Below are 26,554 nucleotides of genomic sequence, written 5' to 3' on the forward strand. Positions count from 1 at the left end.
TGGGGACCTTGAAGCAGTCATATTAAAAGACCATAGATGTTAGTCTATATATTGAAGAGCAGAAGAACTGGAGTGGTGGCCAAAAGTATATTAAACAAAGTTAAGCATAATATTGAATGAAAAAAATTGAATATTCAATGAATTGTTAGATTTTCAGAATTTGGATGCAAAAACCCTGAACTTCCTAGAAATTTTGACAGATAAATGAAAAATAAGGGAAACCTCAAAGACTAATTGCAAAGGTAATTACAAAAGTAAAACCTTACTGAGGCAAGGATAAATGTTTATGTTTATATGTGGAAATGTAAACTTTATGTCTAAGATTGTCCATAGTAATTGGGTAGTTTGAAAGAAAGACTGCGATAGAGTTGAGTATGATGTTATTCTCAAAAGCAGAACTATGTAGGAAAAGATAAAGAGATATACAAATAAGATGAGAGAGGAAGAATTGATACAGTGGAATTAGATGGAAAGGAAGACTGGGAGCTCTGGAAGCATACTCTCATTGGGAATGAATTAAAGAGGGAACAGTGTGTGTGTGTGTGTGTGTGTGTGTGTGTGAGAGAGAGAGAGAGAGAGAGAGAGAGAGAAAGATCTAGAAGGCATAGAAGTTTTCTAAATTTAGAAACAAATAAGAGAACACTAGGTTAGGGAGGGAGAGAGAATAAGGAAGGGGTTTTTAGAGGGAACCCTACTCATATCAGATCTGGATTAAAGAGAGAATGAATACATTTAGAAGGAAATAAAACTCTTCTATGTGTAGATTAATGGTAATGGGATAAAGATGGAACTTCTGAATTCAAATAGAAACAAGAAGGGGCAGGAATAAAGTGGGGGGAGAGGATCAGGGATTAATTCTTGGAAAGATGGATATTATTAGGAATAGGAAGGTAAAATAGTGGGTGGAATTAAAGCAGGGAAATGAGAAAGGATAGGAAGAGGATGAGAAGGATAGTAATGAAAATAGAAAAAGGAAAAAAAAAACAACAAATAATTATAATTTAGAATGTGAATTGGATGAATTCACCCATAACAGATAATAGATTAAAAATTAGAACTCAACAATTTGTTACTTTTAGGAAATGTTATAAAAATGAGAGATAAACACAAACATAAAATAAATATCTGGAGTAGAATTTATTTTTTAAAATAAGGGATAGGAAGACAAATACAAACTTACATAAATGTATGTGAATGCATGTGGGAATATATATATATATATTATATATATGATTACATGTATCTATATGTATATATGCATATATATGTATGTGAATTATGTAGGGGTGTGTGTGTGTGTGTGTTTGTATATAAATATATGCATATTTAACTGTAGCCTGCATCGGAGAAATGTGGGGAAGGAAAGGAGAAAAAAAAGGAATAAAGTAAAAAGCACAGTAGTGAATAAAAACCTGCAAGGAAGCAAAAAAAAAAAAAAAAAAAAAAGATGGACAGGTTCTGAATACAAATGTGTTCTGTTGTTATATAAGTTTTCTTGAAATGAAAATTGTTACATATTTTGAATCCTGTCTTATGATCTGCTGTGCACATGACAATTCCTCCCCCTCCCCTTTTTCTAATTTTTTTCCTATTTTCTATTTAAATTTTGAACAAATTTTTTTTTTAAAAGAAGCTTGAGATAGTAATCATGATCTCAGACAAAGTTAAAGATTTACTCAAAAGAGAAAAATGGGGAAACCACTGTATGTTAGCTGTATTAGTATTGTTTTAGATTTTTAAAATAACTAAACAGAATAAAATTGGAATATTGCTGTGGTGTAGGAAATAATGAGTTGGTGACTTTAGAAAAATATAGGAAGACTTAGATTGTGAAGGAAGAAGCTATCCACTTTCAGAGAAATAGAGGAGAAGTGGAAAGAAGCATAGTATGGGACAAGTAGAAAGAAGCATAGTGTATGGTCTTTATATGCATATGTGTTTATATGTGCATATCCCTATACATATATATAATTGTAGCCTTTTGGGGATAGAGGGAAAGCAGGGGAAACAGGAATAAATACATAAAGCAAAAAATGCTCTGCAGAAAACAAAAGAAAAGTTACAGGGAAGTAAAAAAAAAATGGCTCTGAACACAATGCATAGTATTTATTTTATAGGCTTTCTTGAAATAGAAATTATCTTTTCACATGCTGTGCTGTGCACATGGCAATGTTTTTTCTTTTCTTATTTTGTACTTAAGTTAAAAATAAATATATTTTTAAAGTCATTTCCAATCTGAACTAAGTAAATTATATCAGGAATTATCTGAATAAGAATTTCTCCAAAGACATTTAGTTATCTCTTTCAAATTTTCATTGCTATGTTATGTTTTGTGAGTTTTAAAGGTATTTTAAAATGTTTTTAGTTTTCCCTAGTTAACCTTCTGTTATATAATTCTTTCTACAGAATATCAATGAGGAAAAACAGTTACTTTATGACTTCCCTTGGACAAATGTTGGAAAACTAGTATTTGTTGTAAGTTCAAAATCATTAGATTGATAGGTCTATATTTTCTGTAATAACTATCCCAGGACACAGTTGTTAAATTTTCTTACCCTACCCAGTGTCTTTAAGCATGTCAGGTGAAGCAACCTTACAAGAAGTTGTCACTTCTAATGGAATAATTTTCATGTATATAGAACAAGTAGTAAGACAATGGAAAGATTATGTGTTCTAAATGCTAACTCTACTGATTGCTAAAATTGTTACTACTATCTAATTTTGCTTCAAAAGTTGCTAGCAATTTTTACAATAAATATTTCATGATGTCAAAGTAAATTTTTCTTAACATAGTTTACTCTTATATGCTAGTTATATTAAAAAAACATTGGGTAGAATGGCCAACTTAGTTTGTTTTCATGTAATATTAAGGAAGCATTACTACCATAAGTCAAATCCAGAGATTTCAAGTAAAAAAATACTGAAAAAAAGATATTAAAATATCAAGGAATTAGAATCAGGATCAATAGAACTGTTATAGCTATTATAAAGAAAAAAATCTTATAACATTCCAGAAATAAAAGAATAAAGACTTACAGTCAAGAATTATATGTAAAGATAGTAACATGTATATATAACATGAATATATATATACTTATGGATATGAATATTATCTATGAAAGTACTGGGTGCAAGCTGAGGGTAAACAAGAATTCACTTATTATTTAAAGTGCATATACATTCATATGCTTGATTTCTGGTTTTGTTTTTGTTTGCTTAACATAGGGTAAGAAATTTGAGATTTTGCCAGATGGATTGCCATCAGCCAGAAAGCTCATATACTATACTGGATGTCCCATGCGTTCCAGACACCTCTTAGAGTTACTCAGCAATAGTCATCGTCTCTACATGAACCTGCAACCTGTTCTTCGTCATATTAGGAAGCTTGAAGAGAATGAAGGTATTTAAAGGTTTATGACATTTGATGTGCCTGATTCCAAAAGCAAAGGTTTCTATAATCTGAGTTCCAAAATCTATATATGTGGAAGATTAGAGAATTTGAGGCTTCAGCCTCAAATTTTGAGTGTTTAGAGAATCTACATACTCAGTGACTAGAGAATATTCTTTTGATGCTAGTCTTAGGTTTGAATGATTAAAATGATAACAGTGATCATTATCTGTTTCTTGAAGACATTCATGGATATTCTTGGTAGCTAGTCAGAAAATTGAAAGGGAATTTGGTGTAACCAAAAAAAATTTTTTTTTGTAGCTCTTTATTGTCTTTGAAAAATTAGGCAAATTATTTATCTCTAGGTATCAGTTTTTTCAGCTTTCAAATAATAGTGCTTGGAGAGATGACTTTTCAGATCACTTCCAACTCTTAATAGCTGACTATGACAAATATATTATGCAAGGTTATAATTGTACCTAGGACAGCAATTGCCACTTTTTAAAAAATTTATGCTTTCCCATTTTTTTTAATTTAATAGAATCCTTGATTACTAAAGGAGGTACTAAAATTTATATTTTAAGTTGATGTGAATTACATGTACTTTAAGAAATTGCATGATATGCTTTAAGATGATTGGAAGATACTACAAAGTATTTTTTAAAAACACCCAAAACTAGGTTTAAGGATCACTGAAAGCATTAATTAAGGATCACTAAGCATTAATTAGGTACTCATTTTTTTCCATAAAAATTGATGCTCAAAAAATGTGACTCAATTAGCTTTCACTAATGCCTAGTTAATCAGTCAATAAAAGAAAGTCTAACTACTTGTACTATGAATTATTGGAGAGGAGAAGAATTCTGGTGAAGATGATAATATATACAATACTAGATCTGTTAGCTGTACCACATGCATTTCTAGAAAATCTCTGAAAAGGATGCAAGTTGAAAAATGATGGAAAAAAAAACCAAGAAACAGAAGCAAACTTCTTTCCAGACCACAACTCCTCAAAAAACAACCAGTAACTAGCTGACAGTGGTCTCAGAGAAGCACCACATCAGGGAAACAAGCTCAAGGCTAAAAAACGAGCCGATAGTTCAAAAGAAAATAACTGTGAACAGAAGAGAGAAAATCTTACCCGTGTAGTGGATACAGAGTTGACCTCAAAATCAAGAAAAGCTCTATTCCATTGTGGATTCTAACATATCATGGCTATGTGACTCAGGCAGGTCATTTACATTTTCAGGACCAGAGGTCATTCCCTATACTGAGAGTTACAGAGGAAGTGATCTCCTGCATTGGTAGAATTATACCATTGAAAATACAGATCCTTATCTTTTATTAAATATGTTGATTAGATGATAATATTAGATAATAAGCATATTAATTTAGTGTAACTGTTTTTTTTCTTCTGGTACTTAAGGCTGTTTCAAAAGTTTGTTCCAGTAAGGAATATGCACATCAGTTCAATTTCTCTAGTGTGAATGCTCCTTTTAAACATTCTCCCTAAAATCTAGTTTCTATAATTTACAAAATAAACTTTTTTCTACTTTGGTAGGTATTACAAAGGTAAAACTGTAAACTCTGTTCAGTTCAATGCAACTCAGTGCTAACTGTGTGCTAGATAAATAGGTATTGAAGAAGATACAAAGAAAACAACTTCTAGGCTCAAAGTATATATAACATGAATATATATATATATATATATATATATATATATATATATACTTATGGATATGAATATTATCTATGAAAGTACTGGGTGCAAGCTGAGGGTAAACAGGAATTCACTTATTATTTAAAGTGCATATACATTCATATGCTTGTACTATTTACCTTGTACTAAAGGGAAATAAGCATGTACATTTGTGAGTGAATATGCAAATGCAATATGATTTTGGAAGTTGGAGTAAACTAATTAGAATCCTTAGGTTTATAATAAAATAAAATTTACATTTCTTTTTTCACTTTTTTTATTTCTTGATTCATGGAGTCATTTATTTCTTATTGGTATATTATAATTTTCGGGAAGTTTGTTATTTGGATAAGGTTTTATAATGTTTAATTCTCCTTTCTCTTAATTCTATGATTTCCATAGTTCTCATTTATTTTACAAATATTTCCTCCAGTGCTTTCTTTTTAGTTAGAAAATCATTTTGAACTTGTGCCCAACACTGTGTTTTTGTTTGAGACTTTGTCTTGTAGACATTGTGGAGTCATTGTCTTCTTCTGGGTTTGTATCTGGAGCATCCTTGTCACCATAATATCTCTTTGTGGTATGGTTTGTTTTTGCTCATTTTTCCTATGTTACTTTTTAAATTGAGATATCTCCTTGAGAGAATATCAGGTCCCTACTTAGATATATTCTATATTCTCTAGGGTACTGCTTCTCCATTCTTGATATTGCTTTTTGAGTTCAAGATAGAAGCTTCTCAGGCTAAGGTCTTAGAAGCTTTCAATGCAACCAAAATTGGTTGTTCCAGGGTGAAGGTCTGATTGCTGCCCTCCTAATCTGATCTTTGCAAACTTTGTTTTAGTTTTAAATCTTGGCAACACAATTCTGAGCTTGCCCTTGGTTGGAGCTCCAGCAGGTTACTGTAGGTCTCAAATACTATTAGCTAGTTGGAAAGTTATGCTTCCTGCTTTGGTTATTCAACTACAGCCTTTAGACAAGTCCAGGACCTGAATTTGAGACTTCTCTCCAAAGTTAGACTACTAAGTTTCTTGCCATGTTCTGCCACTGCTAGGCATAATTCTCCTGAATCTGTATTAGATCTGCAGCCTTTCTCTCAGACAAAGGAGCTGCCTATTGGTACCTGTTCCTGCCCCCTTCACTATGTTAGGCACCTCTATGCTAGATTTATAACCTCTATTTTACCTAGTACACAACCTCAGGCTCCCATTCGGTGTCTTTCTGTTGTAAGACTCCATTTGATACCCTCCTAGCTAGACCTAATATCCCCACTGTCTGCAGACTTCCAGCTGTTTCCCTGATCCATCCTGGTATTGAAGTTATTACAGATTCTATTACTGAATTCTTGTAATATTTATAGACAAGTTCCATTCATGTTTTAATTAAGGATAATGACAAAGATATGTCACTTACCTTATAGAAAAGAAGCAGTATCGAGAGTCATACATCAGTGACAACTTAGACCTCGACATGGATCACTTGGAGAAAAGATCGCAGGCAAGCGGGAGCAGCACTGGCAGCATGAAGCATAAGCGCTTCTCTCACCATTCCACCACCAGCCACAACAGCTCCCAAACATCAGGCATTGAGACTGACACTAAAATTAGGGACACAGGGCCAGAAGACAGCTTCTTAGGCAGTGCTCTCTATTACAGACTAAAAACCTGCAGCTCCATGATCAGTCATGACAGCTCCCACACCTCTGGGGTGGAAAGTGGTGAGAAGGACAGGCTGGAGGAAGACTCACAGGATGATGGTAATTTAATGGACCAGTTAACTAACATTACTATTATTTCACTATATTTCTACTTTGTTTTTCCTGATTTTGCTCTATAATTGGTTCTACCTGATAGATGTTTGTGGACATGCTAAATAGACTCCGTACGTAGTGATTCACCCTCCCTACATCATATGGCTGCAATTTCCTTCTAGCTATAACTGTGTATATTTGGAGTATTCCACATATGAGGAAAAATAATGATTGATAATTTTATATTTGTATGGGATTTTATAATTTACAAAGCATTTTCACACATCCAGCTAAGCATACCAAGACATCACTGACTTTTTTTTAATATGACCTCTTAGAATGCAGAAAGTGTTTTAGAAAAGATAATCCTTACAAATAGCCCCATGTTATCTAAGGCAAATAGTATTAATCTTGCTTTCTATTAATGAAAAAAAGTAAAAGATGACTTTTAGGTAAGTAGTGGTAGTAGACAGGAACTGAGCAACTATTTGTTTAGCAGTTTACTACAATTAGACGAGTTATCTAAAATTTTTGCACTTTTATTTTTTTTTCTGTAAAATGTAAGTAAATGTTATTTTTCCTCTTCTCTATCAGAAATAGAGATGCTAGTTGATGACCCCAGAGACTTAGAACAAATAAATGAAGAGGCTGTAGATGTCAACCCAGATATGTGTATCTATATCACTGAAGACATGCTGATGTCACAGAAGCTTAATGGTTATTCAGGTAACTATTTGGGAAAATTCATATTGTTCTCAACTAAAGCATCTCCTTATTTTGGTTACAGAAGCAAGTGACTTAGAAAAAGAAAATAGTGGAAATAAGGGTCATTTTTAGCCATACCTATGTTTTGGAACAGAGTCATTTTATCTTCCTTTTCTGCAAACATGTTCTCAGATCCAAAAATTATGGGCATATATTTTTCTTTTTAACAAGCAATATTAAATTATTTGAATCTCATCAGTAATTTTCTGGAATTTCAAGATATATTTATTTGGAAAAAGTTCTGTTGAATTGGAATTTGTTGTTATGAAACGTATCTCCCAAAGTGACAAAGAAAGCTCTTTTATTGTCTACATAGCTATATTTCAGAACTTTGCAAGACTGAAACAGTGGTACCCTTGACTTGATCCTTTTTTACTTGGCTAATAAAGAAGAACTGGGTCATCATGGTTCATAAAGAGCAAGTAGGAAATATTTATTATTAGAAGTCACTAGATTTGACCAACAGAGAAACATCAAATTATTTATCTAAGTCAATTTTAATTCTTGTACTAAACTATACAATTATAGTTCAACTTAATATCTCATTCAATTTTTTTAAGGAGTATTTTGAAAGTATAATTATTGCTGAAGCAGTAGCACTTTTTCCCTTCCTGTATTTGAATTTGTTGTAACTTTTCTTAGGGTTTTTTTTTTTTTTGTTTGTTTGTTTTGCAAACAGTTACTAATGTATTTTCTAGAGCCCTAATCTGAGACTGTGGTAAATCACATATGTGAATCCATGAAAATGTAATCAAAATTCTATTTTCTTATAGAATGTAAGTATACATTTGGACATGGTTTCTTATGCCTCACTCCATGTAAAAATAATTGTTGTAGAAATACAGGAGTTAGGTATTTCTGTTTCTGAACACAAGCTTCTTAAACATTCTGTACTTGTTAATCATTTGCAAGTGTTGGGTAATGAGAAATGAAAAACATTTCTAAAGAGACTAATGTCATTATTCATTTGAATAAAGACCATATTAACAAGATTCTATAGTCAGAATTAAAATGTATCTTTCTTTAAAACTTACATTTGAGGTCATGTGACTAAGAAAATAGTGAATTAATATCTTTCTCCAAGTGTCTTTAACTTTCAGCCTTTTCAGACAGTAATTATGCTGCAAATTTAGAATAATTTTAGCTAGCCAGATTCACAGAAGGCAGGTTAAACTATTTTATTAATTACCACTGGAGAACTCCAGTACTTAGAGTACCCACAGCTCTTTCTCTACCATTCTCAGTTCATCCATAGCAAGAGTACAAGCTAACTTGAGATTTGTGCCAGGACCTGTCTTTAAAAAGAACTCCCTGTTGTTGCAGTAACTTCCAGAAAGGTATCTTCCATCTTCCCCTCAATACACAAGGAACAGCAAATACTCTCTTTAGCTATACAAAGTAAAGGAAAACAGGAGAAAATCAGGAAAGATAATCCAACTGAATCCAGCCTGATGACAGGGGGTCTAAAATTCATCTTAGAATCATCCCGGTCCTCAAGGTTTACTTAGAATAGGGACCTAAACCCCTAAAAGGGGCTTGTAGGCTAATCTTGGAGTGCTAGATGGAAGGTTTTGGAAATGAATATAAGTGAGAATTAAGAGTTTTCAATGTAGAATTTTAAAATTTAATTGAAACCCTAAAATTCCGAAGTAAAACTTGAACAGAGGCAAAAAAACAAACAAACTTTAAAAGAACACATGAATTCTATATATGAGCCAAAGTGATTGACTTTGAAGGCAATGTTCTGAGATAATGTTAGGAGCTATAGGTCTTCCAAAAGGTCAGATCAAAGAACAGATCAAAAATCTTTAATCAGATAATTCAGGATATATTATAAGAAAATTCTTTAGAATTTCTGATTGTCACTCAAAGCATACATAGAAAGAATATACATAAATCACCACCAGAAAAAAAACAAAATCCATCTGCACTTCAAACTCCAAGATACATAGCAATTAAATTTAATAATTTTAATGATGGACAATAATTTTTGAAAGTAAACTGATGGTTGAGATGGCAAAATAGAGAATGCAACCAAGCTAAACTCTCCCAACATTCTCCTCCAAATAACTGTAAGATAATAGCTCAAATCAAATTTTAGATTGGCAGAACCACAAAAAGTCAAAATGTACATTTTTCCAGCCTAAGATAACTTAGTAAGTCAGCAGAAAAGATCTTTGATAGTGGGGTGGGGGTCACCTAGAGCATATTTAGTGGCAGCACCAGTGGGGAGCCTTTGAAGTGGCTGTAATACTGGTAGAGGCAGCAGCAGCAGTAGCAGCTTCAGGAACTCTACTGAAAGATGTTCAGAAAGAGATTACAAAGGACCCTTTGCTGGCACTGCATGCAGCTGGTGCTGATATTCAACAAATGCATATATAGTTCTGGGTCAAAGCACCAGGTCAAAGAGGAACACTGATATTTGTGACTATAGAGGATGGTCATGGACCCTTCCTGCGTAAAGACTAGAGTAAAGGCTAGGAGAGTAATGACTATACCTTTCCCTGGCTCCAAAAACTTGCAGACCTCCAGAGAACAAGCTCTGAAGGTACGCAATAAAACCTGAATCTTTGGACACCCCTCAGGTGAGTGGATATCAACTTTAACAAAGTTCAATATTAAGGAATAGACTAAGAAAAGAAAAATGAGCAAATAACAAAAAAAGAATTTGACTATAAAATGCTATTACAGTGGCAGGGAAGATAAAGATAGGGAAAGGACTCAGAAGAAAACAGTGTAAAAACAGCTACAAATAAAGCCTCAAAGAAAAATGTAAAATTGAACTCAACAATAGCAAGAATTCCTGGAAGAGTTAAGGAAAGAGATAAGACTAGTGGCAGAAAAACTGAGAAAAGAAACTAGAGTGATGTAAGAAAATTATGAAAAAAGAATTAGAAGAATGGGGCCAAGATAGTGGAGTAAAGGCGCAGATTCAATTAAGCTCTGCTGCAAATAAATAATGACTCTAAACAAATTCTAGAACAGAGGAACTGACAAAGGATGAAGTGAACAGTTGGTCAGAAGAAGATTATATATATAACTATAGGTTATATTGCTTTGCCCATATGCAGATCTCAGTCACAGTCCTGTGTGGCGCGCCCAGGGCAAGGAGGAACACTAGCATACCAAAACTTGTAGCTATAGTGGATCAGGGACCCTTCTTACAGTTTCAAACCAGAAAAGAGTGCTTGTAGTTACTCATGGATCAGAACTCAGAAGAATAGTAAACACCTATCTCCTTAGACCGTGCTACCTTGGAAGAACTGAAACAGGTTTCTAGGAACATCTTTTAAAACAGCTGCGCAAAACTCCTGAAGCTTGGGGGGGTAGTGCAGTATGCACTATGTATGCAGTATGCACTAGTGTACTATAATAACTTTAACAGAGAGTTAAAAGTCAGGTAATTGGCTGGGAAAATGAGGAAGCAAAAGAAAAAAAATTCTCACCATAAAAAGTTACTTTGGTGATGAGGAAGATCAAAACACACACTCAGAAGAAGGAGATAACTCCAAGAAAAATATGGATTGGTCTCAGGCCATGGAAGAGCTCAAAAAAAAAAAATTGAAAATAGAGTAAGAGAGATAAAAAGGAAAAATTAGAAAGAGAAATGAGAATGATGTAAAAAAAAGTCATGAAAAATGAGTCAAAAGGTTGATAAAGAATGCATACACACATTTAAAAAGGAGAATTGGCCAAATGGAAAGAGGAATGAAAATTGAAGAATAAAACTGCTTCAAAAGTAAATTGGCCAAGTAGAAAAAGAAGTATGAAAATAATTCCTTAAAAAATTAGACTTGAACAAATGGAAGATTATGACTTTTTGAGACAGTGTTTAAGAAATTATCAAGGAAAACTATCCTGATATTCTAGAACCAGAGGATAAAATAAAAATTGAAAGAATCCCACCAATCACTTCCTGAAAGAAATCACAAAATAAAAACTCCCAGGAATACTGTAACTAAATTCTAGAGTTTCCAGCTCAAGAAAAAATATATATTGCAAGCAGCAAGAAAGAGTATTATAGAGCCATAGTCAAAATGAAAGATTTAGCAGTTTTATATTAAATGATTAGATAGTCTGAAATATGATATTTCAGAGGACAAAGAAGCTAAGATTACAGCTAAGAATCAACCTATCAAGCAAAACACTAACCTTCAGGGGAAAAAGTAGATATTCAGTGAAATTAAGAACTTTCAAGCTTCCTTGAAAGTACCTTGATACCTTGAAGGTAACAAGAGCTAAATAGAAAATTTGATTTTCAAATATAAGGCTCAAAAGAAGCATAAAAAAGGCAAAGAGGAAAAGGAATTCATAAAAAATATAATAAGGTAAACTGTTTACATTCCTGCATGGGAAGATGATATTTGTAACTCAAAAGAACTTTCTCATTTTTAGAGTAGTTAGAAGGAGTGTGTGTGTGTGTGTGTGTGTGTGTGTGTGTGTGTGTGTGTGTGTAGAGAGAGAGAAACAGCAAGTGAGTGCATAGGTATGAGTTGAATATGAGAATGATACCTTAAAAAATTAAACTAAGGGATGAGAGAGGAATGTGCTGGGAGAAAAGGGAAAACGAGAATTATAATGGGTTAAATTATCTCACATAAGATACAAGAAAAAGCTTTTATAGTGGAGAGGAAGAGGAGGGATATAAGGGGCAGGTAGTGAACTTTATCCTCACTGAATTGGTTCAAAGAGGGAATAACATGCACACTAAATGGGTATAGAAGTCTATTTTATCCTATAGGAAAGTAGGAGGAAAAGGGTATCAGGGAAGGGAAAGGGGTGATAGAAGGGAGGACAGAATCCAGGAAGGGATAGTCAAAAGCAAAACACTGTTGAGAGACAGGGTGAAAGGAGAGAATAAAACAATGGCGGGGGGGGGGGGGGGGGGGGGGGGGGGGGGGGGGAAGGAGGAGAGGGAGGAATAAAGTTAGCAATAGTAATTGCTTTTTTTGTTGGGGTTTTTTTCCCTGAATCTAAGTCCATTGCTTTCTTTTTCTAAAAACTTTTAATAGTATTTTACTTTTCAAAATACATGCAAAGATAGTTTTCAGCATTCATCTTTGTAAAATCTTGTGTTCCAAATTTTTCTCCCTCCCGAAGATAGCAAGCAATCTGATGTAAATTAAATCATGTGCAATTCTTTTAAATATATTTCCACATTTGTAATGCAAGACAAAAAGATAAGAGAAAGGGAAAAAAAAGCAACAACAATTAGAAAAATTTCTAATTCTAATTCACAAAAAATGTGAAAATATTATGTTTTGATCCACAGTCTCCATAGTTCTCTCTCTAGACACTTTCCATCACAAGTCTATTGAAATTGTCTTAGCAATAGTAATTGTGAAAAAAAATTAAAGCAAGTTTGTCTTGTAAAGCCTTCATTTCTCAAGTATACAAGAAAACTGAGTCAAATAAGAACTTTCCCCCAATTGATGAACAATCAAAAGATAGAAATAGTTTTCAAATGAAGTAATCATAATTATCTATAGCTATATGAAGAAATGTTCTATCTCATTATTATTGAAGAAATGCAAATTAAAACAATTCTGAAGTACTACCGTACACCTATTAGATTGGCTAATACAAAAAAGGAAAATGACAAATGTTGAAGGTGATGTGGAGAAAATGAGACATGAAGGAACTGTTGGTTAAGTTGTGAACTGATTCAGTCATTATGCAGAACATTTTTGAACTGTGCCTAATGGACTATAAAACCATGTATATCCTTTGGCCTAGCAATACCACTTCTAGGTCAGTATCCCCAAAAAAGATTTTAAAAACCAAAAAGCAAAAAGGACCTCTATTTCCAAAAATATTTATAGCTGTTCTTTTCTGGTTTCAAAGAATTAGAAATTGAGAGGATGTTCACAATTTGGGAAATGGCTGAATAAATTGTGGCATACCACATGATTATGATGGAATGCTATACCCCCTCCCCCCAAAAAAAATCCTCAAGAAAAATAAAGAAGGTTAAAAAAAAAAAGTATGCTTTAGTCTGTATTTATACCCCATCAGTTCCTTCTCTGGGAATAAACAAACAACAAAAACAAAGGGTGAAAACACTATGTTTTGATTCAGTCTCCATAAATTAACTTTCTGGATGCAGATGGCTTTTCCTATCTCAAGTTTATTAGAATTGCCTTGAATCACCACACTGCTGAAAAGAGCCAAGTCCATCATAGTTGATCATCACATAATCTTCTTGTTGCTGTGTACAATGTTCTCTTGTTCGACTCCAATTAGCATCAGTTCTTGTAAGTCTTTCCAGGCTTTTCTGAAATCACCCTGTTCAGCATTTCTTAAAAGAACATTAATATTCCATTATAATCATATAGCACAACTTATTCAGTCATTCTCCAATTAATAGGCATCCATTCAGTTTCTAGTTCTTGACTATAAAAAGAATTGCAATAAACATTTTTGCATATGTGGGTCCTTTTCCCTTTTTTATGATCTCTTTGTGATATAGACCCAGTAGAGACACTACTGGGTATATACAGATTAATGGCTTTTTGGGCTCAGTTGCAAATTGCTCTGCATAATGGTTGAATCAGTTCGTAACTCCACCATTCATGTCTCATTTTTCCAATATCACTTTCAAACATTTGTCATTTTCCTTTTCTTTCCTATTAGCCAATTTTAATAGGTATGTTAATACCTCAGAATTATTTTAATTTGCATTTCTTCACTCAATAGTGAATTAGAGCATTTTTTTCACATGACTGTGTTAGCTCTGATTACTTCATCTGAAATGTTTATATCTTTTGATTATCAGTTGTAGGGAATGGCTGTTTTATAAATTTGTCTCAGTTTTATGTTTGAGAAATGAGGCTTTTGTCAGGGAATCTTGCTTCAAAAATATTTTTTTTTTCTAAGTTTACCACTGCTAACTGTATTTCCCTCCAGTTTATTCCCCCTACTTCATTTATTCTCTCCCCCCCTTCCTTCTTTCTCCCCTTTCACCCTGTCCCTCTTCAAGTGTTTTACTTTTTACTGTCCCTCTCCCAGTATGCCTTCCCTTCTATCACTTCACCCCTTTCCCTGATTGCCTTTCCCTCCTACTTTGTTGTATGGTGAGGTAGACATGTGTATGTTATTCCCTTTTTGAATCAATTCTAATTAGAGTAAGATTTACTCATTTTCCTTCACATTCCCCCCTTTCCCTGTGCATAAAAGCTTTTTCTTGCTTTTTTATGCGAGATAATTTACCCCATTCTTCTGTCCCTTTCTCCCAGTACATTCCTGCCTCATCCCTTAATCTTATTAAAGACGTCATTACTTCATATTCAATTCATACCTGTTGCCCTCTGTCTATATATACTCCTTAAGTAGCATGTTCTCATGTTGAAATGTAAAAAGTTTAACCTTTGTAAGTCCCTTATGATTTCCCTTTCCTCTTTACCTTTTTATGCTTCTCTTGCATCTTGTATTTGAAAGTTAGATTTTCTATTCAACTGTGGTCTTTTCATCAAAAATGCTTTACGATCCTTTATTTTATTGAATATCCTTTTTTTTCCCTGAAGAATTATATTAAGTATTGGTACATAAGTGATTCTTTGTTGTAATCGAGCTCTCTTACTTGAGACTACTAGCTCCAGCTCTCTGAAATATCATATTCCAAGCCCTCTGATCCTTTAATGTAGAAACTGCTAAATCTTGTCTTATTTTAACACAATATTTGAATTTTTTTTTATTTGCTTGCAGTGTTTTCTCCTTGAGTTGAGAGCTATCAAATGATTTGGCTATCATATTCATAAGTGTTTTCATTTTGGGATCTCATTCAGGGGATGATTGGTGTATTCTTTGCATTTATTTCTATTTTAATTTCTAGTTCTAGAATATCAGGGCAATTTCCCTTGATAATTTCTTGAAAGATGATGTCTAGACTTTTTTTTTTTTGATCATGGCTTTTAAATAGTTCAATAATTTTTATATTGTTTCTCCTGGATGTATTTTTCAGGTTGTTTTTCCAAGGAATATTCTATATTGTCTTTTAGCTTTTCATTCTTTTGATTTTATTTTTTTTCTTTATTTCTCATAAAGTCATTAGCTTCCATTTGTTCAATTCTTGTCTCATTTAAAAGATTTTCACCTATTTTGTAAGTTTGTCCTTCTTGGATAGTAATTTCTGTCAAAGAAGATACCTCTTGAGTAAGCTGAAAAACTTCATTGTTCTTTGTATTTTCTCTTTTAGGACTAATTGTAAAGGAAATCAGTTCTTCCACATCTAGCTCTTCAGAAACAGTAGTGAAACTCCATGGCCAAAGCACTGATTCTCTCCCACAGGTATGAGATCAATTAATAGTTATAAAGCTGGTCTTCAAAGTATAGCAACTAAGGAAATTACAAAAAAAAGCAACAATAAAAATCCCAGACCACTTACTGTTTGAAATGTTTTCATTTCCTATTATTTCTTTTGAGATTTAAAAAAAATTTACTTGAAATGCTTATTTATCTTCATTGATTATTATATTGCCCATATCAGAGAAAAGAAATCTATGGTCTGAGTTCCTCAACTTACATCTGGTTCCTTTGTCAATATTATTATGGTTGTTAATAATGACACATATTAGAGAATTACCCCTGAAAGCTATTCTGGAGTTTTAAACTGTAAACAGTAACTTATGAGGTAGTCAAGATTTCAAAAGGTAATAGCCAATAATAGTCTAAAATCCAGAATTCTTTTTCCTCTTTTGTCCCTTTTTCTTCATAATTCATTAATTGACAATACTATGTAATTCCCTCCCCTCCTTTTTTAACATTAATACATTTTTTATGTAATAAAACAAGCATTTCCATAATAAAGTTCCTTTTAAATACGCAACAAAATTACCATATAAATTTCTTTCCCCCTGTCCTCTCCACACCTCACTGCAGAGATAGCTATCATTAGACACAAAGTTAGGGATGTGTGGGTATATGGAACTACTCTATACATACATATTTATCAGTTTTTTCTCTGGATACAGATAATATCTTTATATGTCTTTTTATGTTTAATTTGGGTATTTATAATAGTCATAGTAACTTATTCACTCAGTCATTCTTAAAAAATTATTGTTACTGTATGATGTTCTTTTGTTTCTGCTGATTTCACTCTATTATTTCATGCAAAACTTTCCATATTTTTCTAAGATAATTGAGCTCATTATTTCTTATAACACAGTAGTATTCCATTACTCTCACTTATCACAACTTGTTCAGTCATTCCTCAATTGATGAGCAGTTTCTAGTTCTTTGCTACCACAAAGAGAGCTGCTATAAACATTTTAGAACATATCAGTTCTTTTCCTTTTTCTCTAGTCATCTTTGGAAATAGACTTTTAAAAAGTGGTGTTACTGAATCAAAGGATATAGGTAGTTTAATAACTCTTAGTGCATAATTCCAGAATGCTTTCCAAAATGGATCAGTCCACGAACTATGAATTAGTGTTCCAATTTTTCTACATTCTCTCCAACATTTTTTGATTTCCCCTTTGGCCAATCTGGCAATACCATGTAATTTTAAAAAATTACTTTTGTACTTTTCAGTGAAGTCCTTGTAGAATTGTTTTACCTTAATTTTACAGGAAAACATCTATATTAATTTATTTATTAAATATGACTTGTAATTGAACTGTTTCTTTGGGTCAGTGGCCCTCAAGAGTAAAGAAAACTTTACATAGAAGAACAATACTGTTTTAATGCAATGTGTTAAATGATGAATAAAATATCCATTAAGGATTTTGGAGGATGACAAGAAGGGATAAAGGGAAATTAAGTTATTTGATTATGGGCCAAGAACTAAGTGGAAAGGGTACAAATCCTAGTGAGAAGATGGAGGGGTGCATTATGGGGGGAAATAAAGGAGATGGAAATAGGAAATAAAATAAAATATATCTGGGGCTTGTCTGAAGTGCCCCCAAGAGATGAGTAAGTTAAAAGAAATTTATTATTGCTTTTTTATCATTATCTAGGACTTTGAGGTTTGTGGAATGCTTTCCTTATACTGTACTTCATTTCATAGAAGAGGAAATAGACACTGGGAGATTGTGGTTTCTTCAGAATAACCCAAATAATATGTGTTAGAGCTAGGATTCAGGCCCAGGCCACTCACCAATCTTACACTATTGCATTCTACCTCTTGTGTTTTTATTTATTAGTGATCATACAGTAAAGTAAGCACCTTTAACTATATATGTTATGTGGGGGAAAAAAAGAAAAATAACAGTTTAAATAGTGCCTGTATTTTCACTCTGAATTTATACTCTGGAATTAACTATATATAATCATATCTAGGTGTGAAGACATTTTTAAGAGTATTTTTCCCCCAATCACCAGCTGTTTTGCACATTAAACTTTACCTAGTTTTGTTTTGTTTTTTCTTAGAAGTTTTGATTCCTACCAATCTCCATATCAATAATTTAGCTAGTTACCATGAAAATTAAAATTTATATTCTACTATTTATGTAGAATGATTTCAAATTCAACTGCTATATCTAATATAGCATGCCTTCTTGACCTTCATTTATGTCATGGATTCTTTTGGCAGTCTGGGAAGTCCCCCTTTTCAGACTAATGTTTTTAAATTCATTTAAATCCTACAATGAAAATTAATTGTATTAAAATATATATTAAAGGTTTTTTTTAAAACAAGTTGACAAATTCCAAGTTAAGTGCTCCTCCTTTAAAGAGACCCTATTCTCTTTCTAGCTACAACTAATTAAGGATATTATTCTTGAAGAATAATGCGAACTATTCCTGATTTTTTACATACCAGGATTTTAGAATCTTTCCACATCCAAGATTCCCCTTCAAAATCTGGCTTGTACAAAAAACCTAGGCATGATTTTATATTACAGAGACAGACAGACGTACATATACACATGTATTTATACACATCCATTTCCCTTTCAAAGAGATTTCATTTTAGAAGGGAAACCTACCTTTGGACCTATAAGGTATATCCTAATATGGAATATTACTTAATAATCATGACATTAGATGTCCCAGTCTTCATTGTGTTTTAATTAACATAAATATCACAAATTAATAATTAACATAAATATTATTACAAATTTTATTAATAAATCCAAGGGCTTGTTTGAAAATGTGTCTGCAATGCTTAAATTTTTTTGCCCAGTTAATTTTTTTTTTAGGCCAACTACACTGACATTCCTGTTTCTTATGATACTTGCCTGGTAAAACACTTGAGGTAATAATTTACTGTTAGTTCAAATGGTTGTTCTACTTGGGCCACAATTCTGCTTTTGGATAAAGCATAAAGGACTGTCTTGTATCCTGACATTTGTTTGTCCTTTTTTATATCAAATAGCAAATCTTGGGTATGTCTTATAAACAACTATTTTTCCTTAGATATCCTATTATAGTTCTGCTTTTCCTGGATTTATCTAAAACATTTAAAAAAATTTTTTTGTTTTATTGTATTTATTTGCTTATTTTAATTCAATTGTGATTTAAATTAATGGAATTTGTAAGATCATTCAGTCAGCATATGCTAGATATAATCTTTATTCTAATCACAGTTTTCTCAGTTTTTGAGAGGTGACCCCATTGTTTTTAATTGGTGTTAACACTTGGCATTATTTTGTGATATTCCATTTTATTTCTAACATGTTTTGTCTTTACAAAGCAAAGAGCATTAATTGTTATAATCTCTGTGGTATTTTGCAGGCTATCTGTCGAAAACCAAAGACTTCTACTGATCGACATAGCTTGAGTTTGGATGATATCAGACTTTACCAAAAAGACTTTTTGCAGATAGCAGGTCTGTGTCAGGACACTGCTCAGAGTTACACTTTCGGATGTGGTCATGAATTAGATGAAGACAATCTCTATTGTAATAACTGCTTGGCTCAGCAATGTATTAACATCCAAGACACTTTCCCAGTCAAAAGAACAAGCAAATATTTCTCTTTGGATCTCACCCATGACGAAATACCAGAATTTGTGGTTTAAAACAACAGGAATACAGCAAAAATGCTGCTTCAAAAGAGATTATTCAAATTGATTCTTCTTGTTTTAAGTGTTGTTATGCCATATTTCTCCTGCTTACTTTCTCATACATTCCCTCCCATCCCCACTCTTTCCCACTATTTTCTTCCTAATGATATAAATGCATATCAAACTTTGTAAAGATTGCACTTTAAGTACTTCCCACTCAACAGTTCATGGCAGCCACAAAATTGTGCAGTATGCATGAGATCCTCGCAGTTGGCATTGCTCAGCTGGAAAGAAACTCTGCTTCAACTTTACATATAGAATATTAGCATTTTTTCCCCAATTAGTTCCCATAAGCACAATACAATTGTCTATCATTGGCTTTTGTATAAACACTGCCATTCTGTTTTGTCTTTTGCCTTCTTTATAGGCAGAGGAGTGATTCTAAGAAGACAAAGATCTGTAAATATTACAGATATTTGTATCCAAAAGACACAAATTAAATAATATTTAGTGACCTTTGGGATATATAGTTATGCCTTGTGAAACAAATTGCATTAGACATATAATCATAGCTCTCCAAAAATATTCCAGAACTGATTTAAGAACATATTCAAAAAATAAGACTTTTGCTCAAATCCTAACATGTTTATGATGTTTACAAATCAAATTTCTGTTTTAAAAAATTGGGGAAAAAATCTAAAATATATGTTTCTTATTTGTTAAATGAACAATGACAGGTCATTCTGATGCCATTATGTTTGTTCAAATTATTTTAAAAATATGCGTATGTTATACATATATAAATATATAGGTTTGTGTGTGTTTATGTGTGCATGGAGCTTACAGATTTTTTCACTTAGCATATATACTCAGCATTTGCCTCTTTTTGTATTATTACTTAGAAACAATAAGTTTTCTAAGCTCTAACTTAGGCAGTTTGGGATGATGAGGTTGCACAAGCACAATTTTTTTGTTATTCTTTTTCATATAAAAAGCTATTTTCATGTATTTTTTTAAGTGACTTACCATGGCAAAGACCTATAATTATTCTTACCATTAGCCCAGAGCAAATTTCAAAACTTATCACTAAGCCTTATCATGAGAAAGTAAAAGCAAGTCTATACAGTTGTGAACTTGTCTCTTTCGAGTAAGGTGAATATTTTGCCAAAACAATGGCAAAGACATTCACAGCACAATGCCTTTTTATCAAGATATTTTTAAATTAATAGCTTAATATTCTGCAGCCCTGTTTTACCATATTTTTATATGCCATTTTTTTTCTATCAGGCATATTTTCTTTAAAAAATACATTTATCTATATTCAAATATATAATTTTATATAGAAGTGTGATATTTTTATATAAATGATGTAAGATGAAAAGTAGACTTGGAAGATAGCAAAACTTACTTGATATGCATGGGAAGCAGTATTACAGAACATTATCTGGAAGTACTCCAGCATTGTTTACTTCATGTATTTGTGATCCTTGAGGTTTTACAAATAGAGGTGGCCAATTTATATATAGTTTGCATACTTGTCAGATTATTTTAATTGACAGCTTAAAAGTGGAATATACTCTGTAGTCATGAAAATATTTGCTCTTATTCAAATGCATTAATTAACCCTTTGGTTTCAGATATCTAGATTTGTAAAAGTATCTGATCTTCTGTTTTCAAGTGGCAGTGTGCAATATGAATTTTCATATGTCATTAAACAATTTATTTTTTCCATAAAAAAGGCTTATGAAATAAACATGGCAAAGCCAAAGTTTACATCTGATATTTGTTTAAACATTTAGGAAAAAAATATAACTAGTGATAAAAAGAGTAGCTTATGTTTTGCATTATCTAACCTTTGATTGAAATCAAGTGTTTAAATATATTTCCAACTTCATTGTCTATTTGGCTCAACTGCTTTCCAATTGACTTTACAAGTGGTTTTCTTATGCTTATGGTAATCATGACACAAAGAATAACTTTTGTTTTTTATTTCTTCATTGTTGGCAAACACCACTGTTACAAGGAAAGATGGCATATAGAAAATCCAACTTGAATATTCTGTATTTTTTTCATTTGAAAATTGTGGTTTAAAAAGTGTAAAACTGTTATTTATACTGCATCTGATTTTTTTCAAACTCATAATTAGTCAGTATACAGATTAGATTTATATTGCCTTTTTGTATGGACAGCATATGTTGACAACAATGAACTTTATACCTAATCAAGTTGCAAATAATCCTTTCTGTGAAAGGATCATCTTACTAAGATGATACCATAATTGAATTATTTTGTAAAAAGTTTGTTGTGTGCCTTTCATGATATTATTAGAAATTCAATAAAAATTATGTTTGCATTTAAAGTATCTTTCTCCTAGAGTACAGTTAAACAAGGAGCCCCCAAGATATTCTATGCAGTTATTTTGATCATTCTTTGTAAAAAGAAACCATAAAAGTGATCTTTTTAGTTTATATTCTGATTAAAGTAGTAGACTACTGGAATCAATTATTCCAATCAAAGATTTCATTAATGGGTCAAATCCAGAGAATTCATGTGCTTTACTCCAACCTAAACAAAAATCCTGAACTGAGTGTCCTAGACATCTCAAATTTTAAATGTTCAAAGTAGAACTCAAAATATTTCCCCCCAGATATTCCCCATTCGCACCAGTGGCACAATTGTCCTATTCATCACAGGTTCACAATCTCAGTGTTTCCTTCAGTTCCTCACTTCCACTCATCTCACATAGGTAATTCACTGCCAAATTTTGTCTTTTTATTCTTCACTCTCATATTTTTACTTCTCACATATCTACTTCTCTGTATTCATGTAATCATTGCATTAGTTTCATGCCCTCATGTGAAGTCCGGGTTAGCGCTCTGGATGCCTTAGAATCAGCCAGAGTCAGGATGAGCAAAAGTCCTTGGTCTTTATTCTTGGTCTTGGCGGTGGGGGTAGGGGGGGGTGAGGTAGTGAAGGGAATGGACACAAGCTCTCCACTACCTCCCTTCTCCTTGTCCACCACAAAAGTGACTCTGGCTTGTCTTCTCTGCCCCCTAATTCTTCCTACAATTTTCTGTATATACCAAAAGATCGAGCCAGCACAGAATAGTGGGAAAGGCATTTTCCAAGCATATGCTAATAGAATCTTGTCCAATAAGTAATTAGCCTTAAGTGCTTGGTTGTCAGATTCTAGTGCACCTACTTTAAATCTCCTGCTTTCTTTTGTTTTAGAACACAGGTGGTCACACCATCTCTGACTTCTCTGGGAGATAACCCCCAAAAGGAGGTGATCATGCCCTCCCTGACTTCTCAGGAAAGGAGGTGAAAACACCAAAAAGGAGGTGATTGTGCCCCCCCCCAACTTCTCAGGAAGGGAGGTGAAAGCCCTAAAAAGGAGACAATCACGCCCTCCCTGACTTCTCAGGAAGAGAGATGAAAAACACCAAAGGGAAGTGGGGAGTCAAGCCAGATATTGCTAGCGGGTTTCTGGGCTGAAGGGTCTTACTAGAAACAGGTATACACAAACCCATCAGCATGGGAGGTATTACACAAGCATATTGCAATAGCACATAGGCTATTAGTTATGACTCTCCCCATAGCCAGTGCAGGATCAATGTGGTGTAACAAACATGAATTGTACACGCAAGTAGTGTTATAGCAAACAATATAAATCAACATGGTGTTGTAAAAGATTTCCAGAAGTCCTAGAAGGAGGGTATGCAAACAACAATCACACATACGCTTCCTTCAGTAGCCAAGAGATAGTCCCAAACCAATCTATTGTCCATTGCTTCACATGCCAGGGAATTCAGTGATCCTTGGAAGATTTTGAAGTCCTGCAACAGTCTTGTTTCTCAGACAATCCAATGATTCCTGAGGGTTTTTGATGTCCATGAAATAAAGGAGTATTGGCCAACATAGTAAGAAGACTATCTGCCTTTGAATTACCATTAAAAATAGGACCTGAAAGTCTATTATGAGAGTGGAAATACAAGATATAAATCTTACCTGGATGCTTTCTCATTTGCTCTTGAAGTTCCTTAAAGAGCTGATATATATTAGAGGCTACAAATTTTATTTGGGCTGTGGCAATTCTTTGTACCACACCTACTGAATAGGCCGAATCGGATATTATATTTATGTCTCCTGGATAATGAGTAAGAGCTAGAATGATTGACTACTCTCTTTTTAGTTAAGTCACGAGAGTATACAGCATAAATATATTTGGATGCATCTGTAAAGATAGTTGATCCTTTAAGAAGAACTTTAGAAACCTTTTCTTCAGGAATCCATCACCAATTATGTAATAGTCTATTATCTTTAATGGAGACCTGTGTGTAAAATTTGGAGCCTTGGCTAATAAAATTTGCCACGCTGGGGTGGTTTCACAGCATACATTAATTTGTGAATTAGTATAAAAGGTGTATATATTTTCAGGTCTTATCTCAGATAATTGTACTGCTCGCTTAATGGCTTTTAATAAAACTCTAGCCACAAGCACTGGGTAAGGAGTAAGGCTTTGTTCTGGTTGTGCTGGGAGGTTCACCCACTCTATCACACTGTCTCCTTGATAAAGGACTGTTCTGGGTGCCTCTTTTGTAGCAAAAAGTGATATTTCCAAGGGTTTTTGAGTGACTTTCAACCACATTGGATAAAACCAGTTCAACTTCTCTCAAAGCCGCCTGAGCTTCTTTTGTAAGCTGGCGTGGTGAATTTAAAGCACTCTCTCCCCTTAAAATGTCATATAATGGTTTTAACTGATAGGTAGTCAAGCCTAATACTGGATGCATCCATTGGATATCTCCTATCAATCTCTGAAAGTCATTTAAGGTGTTTAACTTCTCTGTTCTTAAGGAAAGTTTTTGTACTGGAAGCACCTTAGGGTATACTTCATATCCTAAGTATTGAAAAGGAGCATGTCTTTGATTTTTTTTTTCTGGAGCTATGTGCAATTTGTAGTTCCTTAGTGTTTCCATGGCCTTTTGTAGACATGCTTCTAACATTTGTTCCTCAGGTGCATATCCATGTAATGTAATAACATAACTTTTGGAAATGCTTTTCTTACTACAGTAAGAGCAGCAGCAACATACATTTGACACATAGTAGGGCTGTTTTTCATTCCCTGTGGCAAAACTGTCCATTCATATCTTTTATAAGGCTCAACTGAGTTAATACTGGGCACTGAAAAGGCAAATCTTTTCATATCCTCCTTATCTAGAGGGATAGAATAGAAACAATCCTTAATGTCTATAACCCAAAGGGGACATTCTCTAGGCAACTGAGTAGGAAATGGAAATCCAGACTGAAGAGTTCCCATAGTTTCCATCTGTTCATTTACCTTTCTTAAATTGGTCAACATCCTCCATTTTCCAGATTTCTTTCTTACAACAAATACTGGGGAATTCCAAGGACTTAGAAAAGGTTATAAGTGTCCTTGGTCAAGTTCCTCCTATATTATATCTAATAAGGCCTGAATTTTATCATTACCTAAGGGCCACTGTTCTATCCACACTGGTGTATCAGTTTTCCATTGGATAGGAACAGGTGAAAGTGTTGACAGGCCTTCAACAGCAGCCCTGCCTTAAAAACCGAAGTACTCATTTGTAATCCTAATTGTTGTAAAATGTTTCTTCCCCACAGATTGATGGGGATTTTTTCAACTATAAAAGGAGTAAAAACTCCTGTTTCACCTTCAAATATCCATCTCAAAGGGGCAGCACTAACTTCAGCTGCTATTGCTTCCTCTATGCCAGACATGTAGGTGTTTGTCTTAATCTTTGCCCGTGACTGGGCCAGTTGGCACCTCTAATGACTGTATGATCTGCACCTGTGTCTACCAATCTTTCTAATGGTTTGCTGTTTATATAGTGAGCATAGGTCAGTCAGTTGTCACAGCTGCTATCCAGTATATTCCCGGATTTTGTTGCTTGGAGTCAGAATCTGGACAACTATCACCAGTTTGCTTATTAGGAGTCTATATCAGTAAACCCGATGCTACTACTTCTGGTTAAGTTACATATTATCTACCTGTATTAATGACTGGGATATTATCTACACATTCCCCAGTTTCCCACATCAGTGTGTGGATGGACACTGTTTTGTACGTACTCTCAGGAGGTAAAATGGTCAAGCCTACTGTGCCTGGAGGCAAGGGATCCATAGGCTGGAGAGGAACAGATTTCACCTCTCCAGGGGGTATCTCAGTTGTCCCAGCTGCATACAACCCTATTCTCCCCAATTGTAATTCCTTTTTCCCATCAGATTGCTTCCTGGCTGATTGGTCATGTCTGGGTATTAAACTTCTAAATCTCTGGGTGTAGCATTGGCTGCCATCATGCCCCAGGTATTTTTTGTCTTGGATCCTGGGGCAGAGCCCTTCATCTCGTTTCCCTGAATCAGTCTACATTCTGATGCCCAATGGAAGCCTCTGTTGCATTTTGGACATGGGGTATTGGGTCTTGTTCTCCCATCCTGTTTTCTCTCTCTGTTGCTATGCCAACATTGAGCTTTCAGATGCCTACTTCACCACATTGAAAGCATTCATGAGTCTCTCTGGAAGTCCCTTACCAAAAGGGACCCTGTCTCCCCATGTTTGGATTTTGGGAAGTCTGCATCATAGCCTGGCTATAAAGGTATTTGTGCCCACTGTGGCACAGCATCTTATGATCGCCTCTAAAGGAGCATCCTTGTGTAGTTCTGGTATAATTCTTCTACAAACCTCATTAGCATTTTCTTTAGCAAGTTGCCTTATTATGATGTCTGTTACTGCATTTTTACCAATAGTTCATATGATAGCAATTTGCGAACGTCCCACAAAATCAGCAAAGGGTTCATTTGGCCCTTGTGCTATTTTTGTGAAGGCTTCACCCTTGTCATGTTTACTGAGGTGAAAACCCCATGCTTTGATAGCAGCAGAAGCAATTTGCTCATATGCTGCTATGGGGTAATTAATCTGTACTGAAATGTCTGTATAAGAACCTACACCTGTTAGTTGGTCACAGGTGATTGGAAT

The 26,554-nt window shown here is 33.7% G+C and overlaps 1 protein-coding gene across 1 annotated transcript in view; it reads left to right on the forward strand.

Moving 5' to 3' along the window:
* The window catches only part of FRMD6 (FERM domain containing 6), a 103,815-nt gene extending 83,671 nt beyond the window's left edge, over positions 1 to 20,144 (forward strand). Inside the window, exons 9-14 of the mRNA XM_003758810.4 lie at positions 2,407 to 2,475; positions 3,226 to 3,400; positions 6,505 to 6,840; positions 7,429 to 7,560; positions 15,794 to 15,885; positions 19,273 to 20,144. Of these exons, the coding sequence (XP_003758858.1) occupies positions 2,407 to 2,475; positions 3,226 to 3,400; positions 6,505 to 6,840; positions 7,429 to 7,560; positions 15,794 to 15,885; positions 19,273 to 19,557 (1,089 nt within the window). The 3' untranslated portion in view covers positions 19,558 to 20,144. The remainder of the gene's footprint in view (positions 1 to 2,406; positions 2,476 to 3,225; positions 3,401 to 6,504; positions 6,841 to 7,428; positions 7,561 to 15,793; positions 15,886 to 19,272) is intronic.
* The last annotated feature ends 6,410 nt before the right edge of the window (positions 20,145 to 26,554 follow it).

Source organism: Sarcophilus harrisii, chromosome 2 (assembly GCF_902635505.1).
Source record: "Sarcophilus harrisii chromosome 2, mSarHar1.11, whole genome shotgun sequence".
NCBI lineage: Eukaryota > Metazoa > Chordata > Mammalia > Dasyuromorphia > Dasyuridae > Sarcophilus > Sarcophilus harrisii.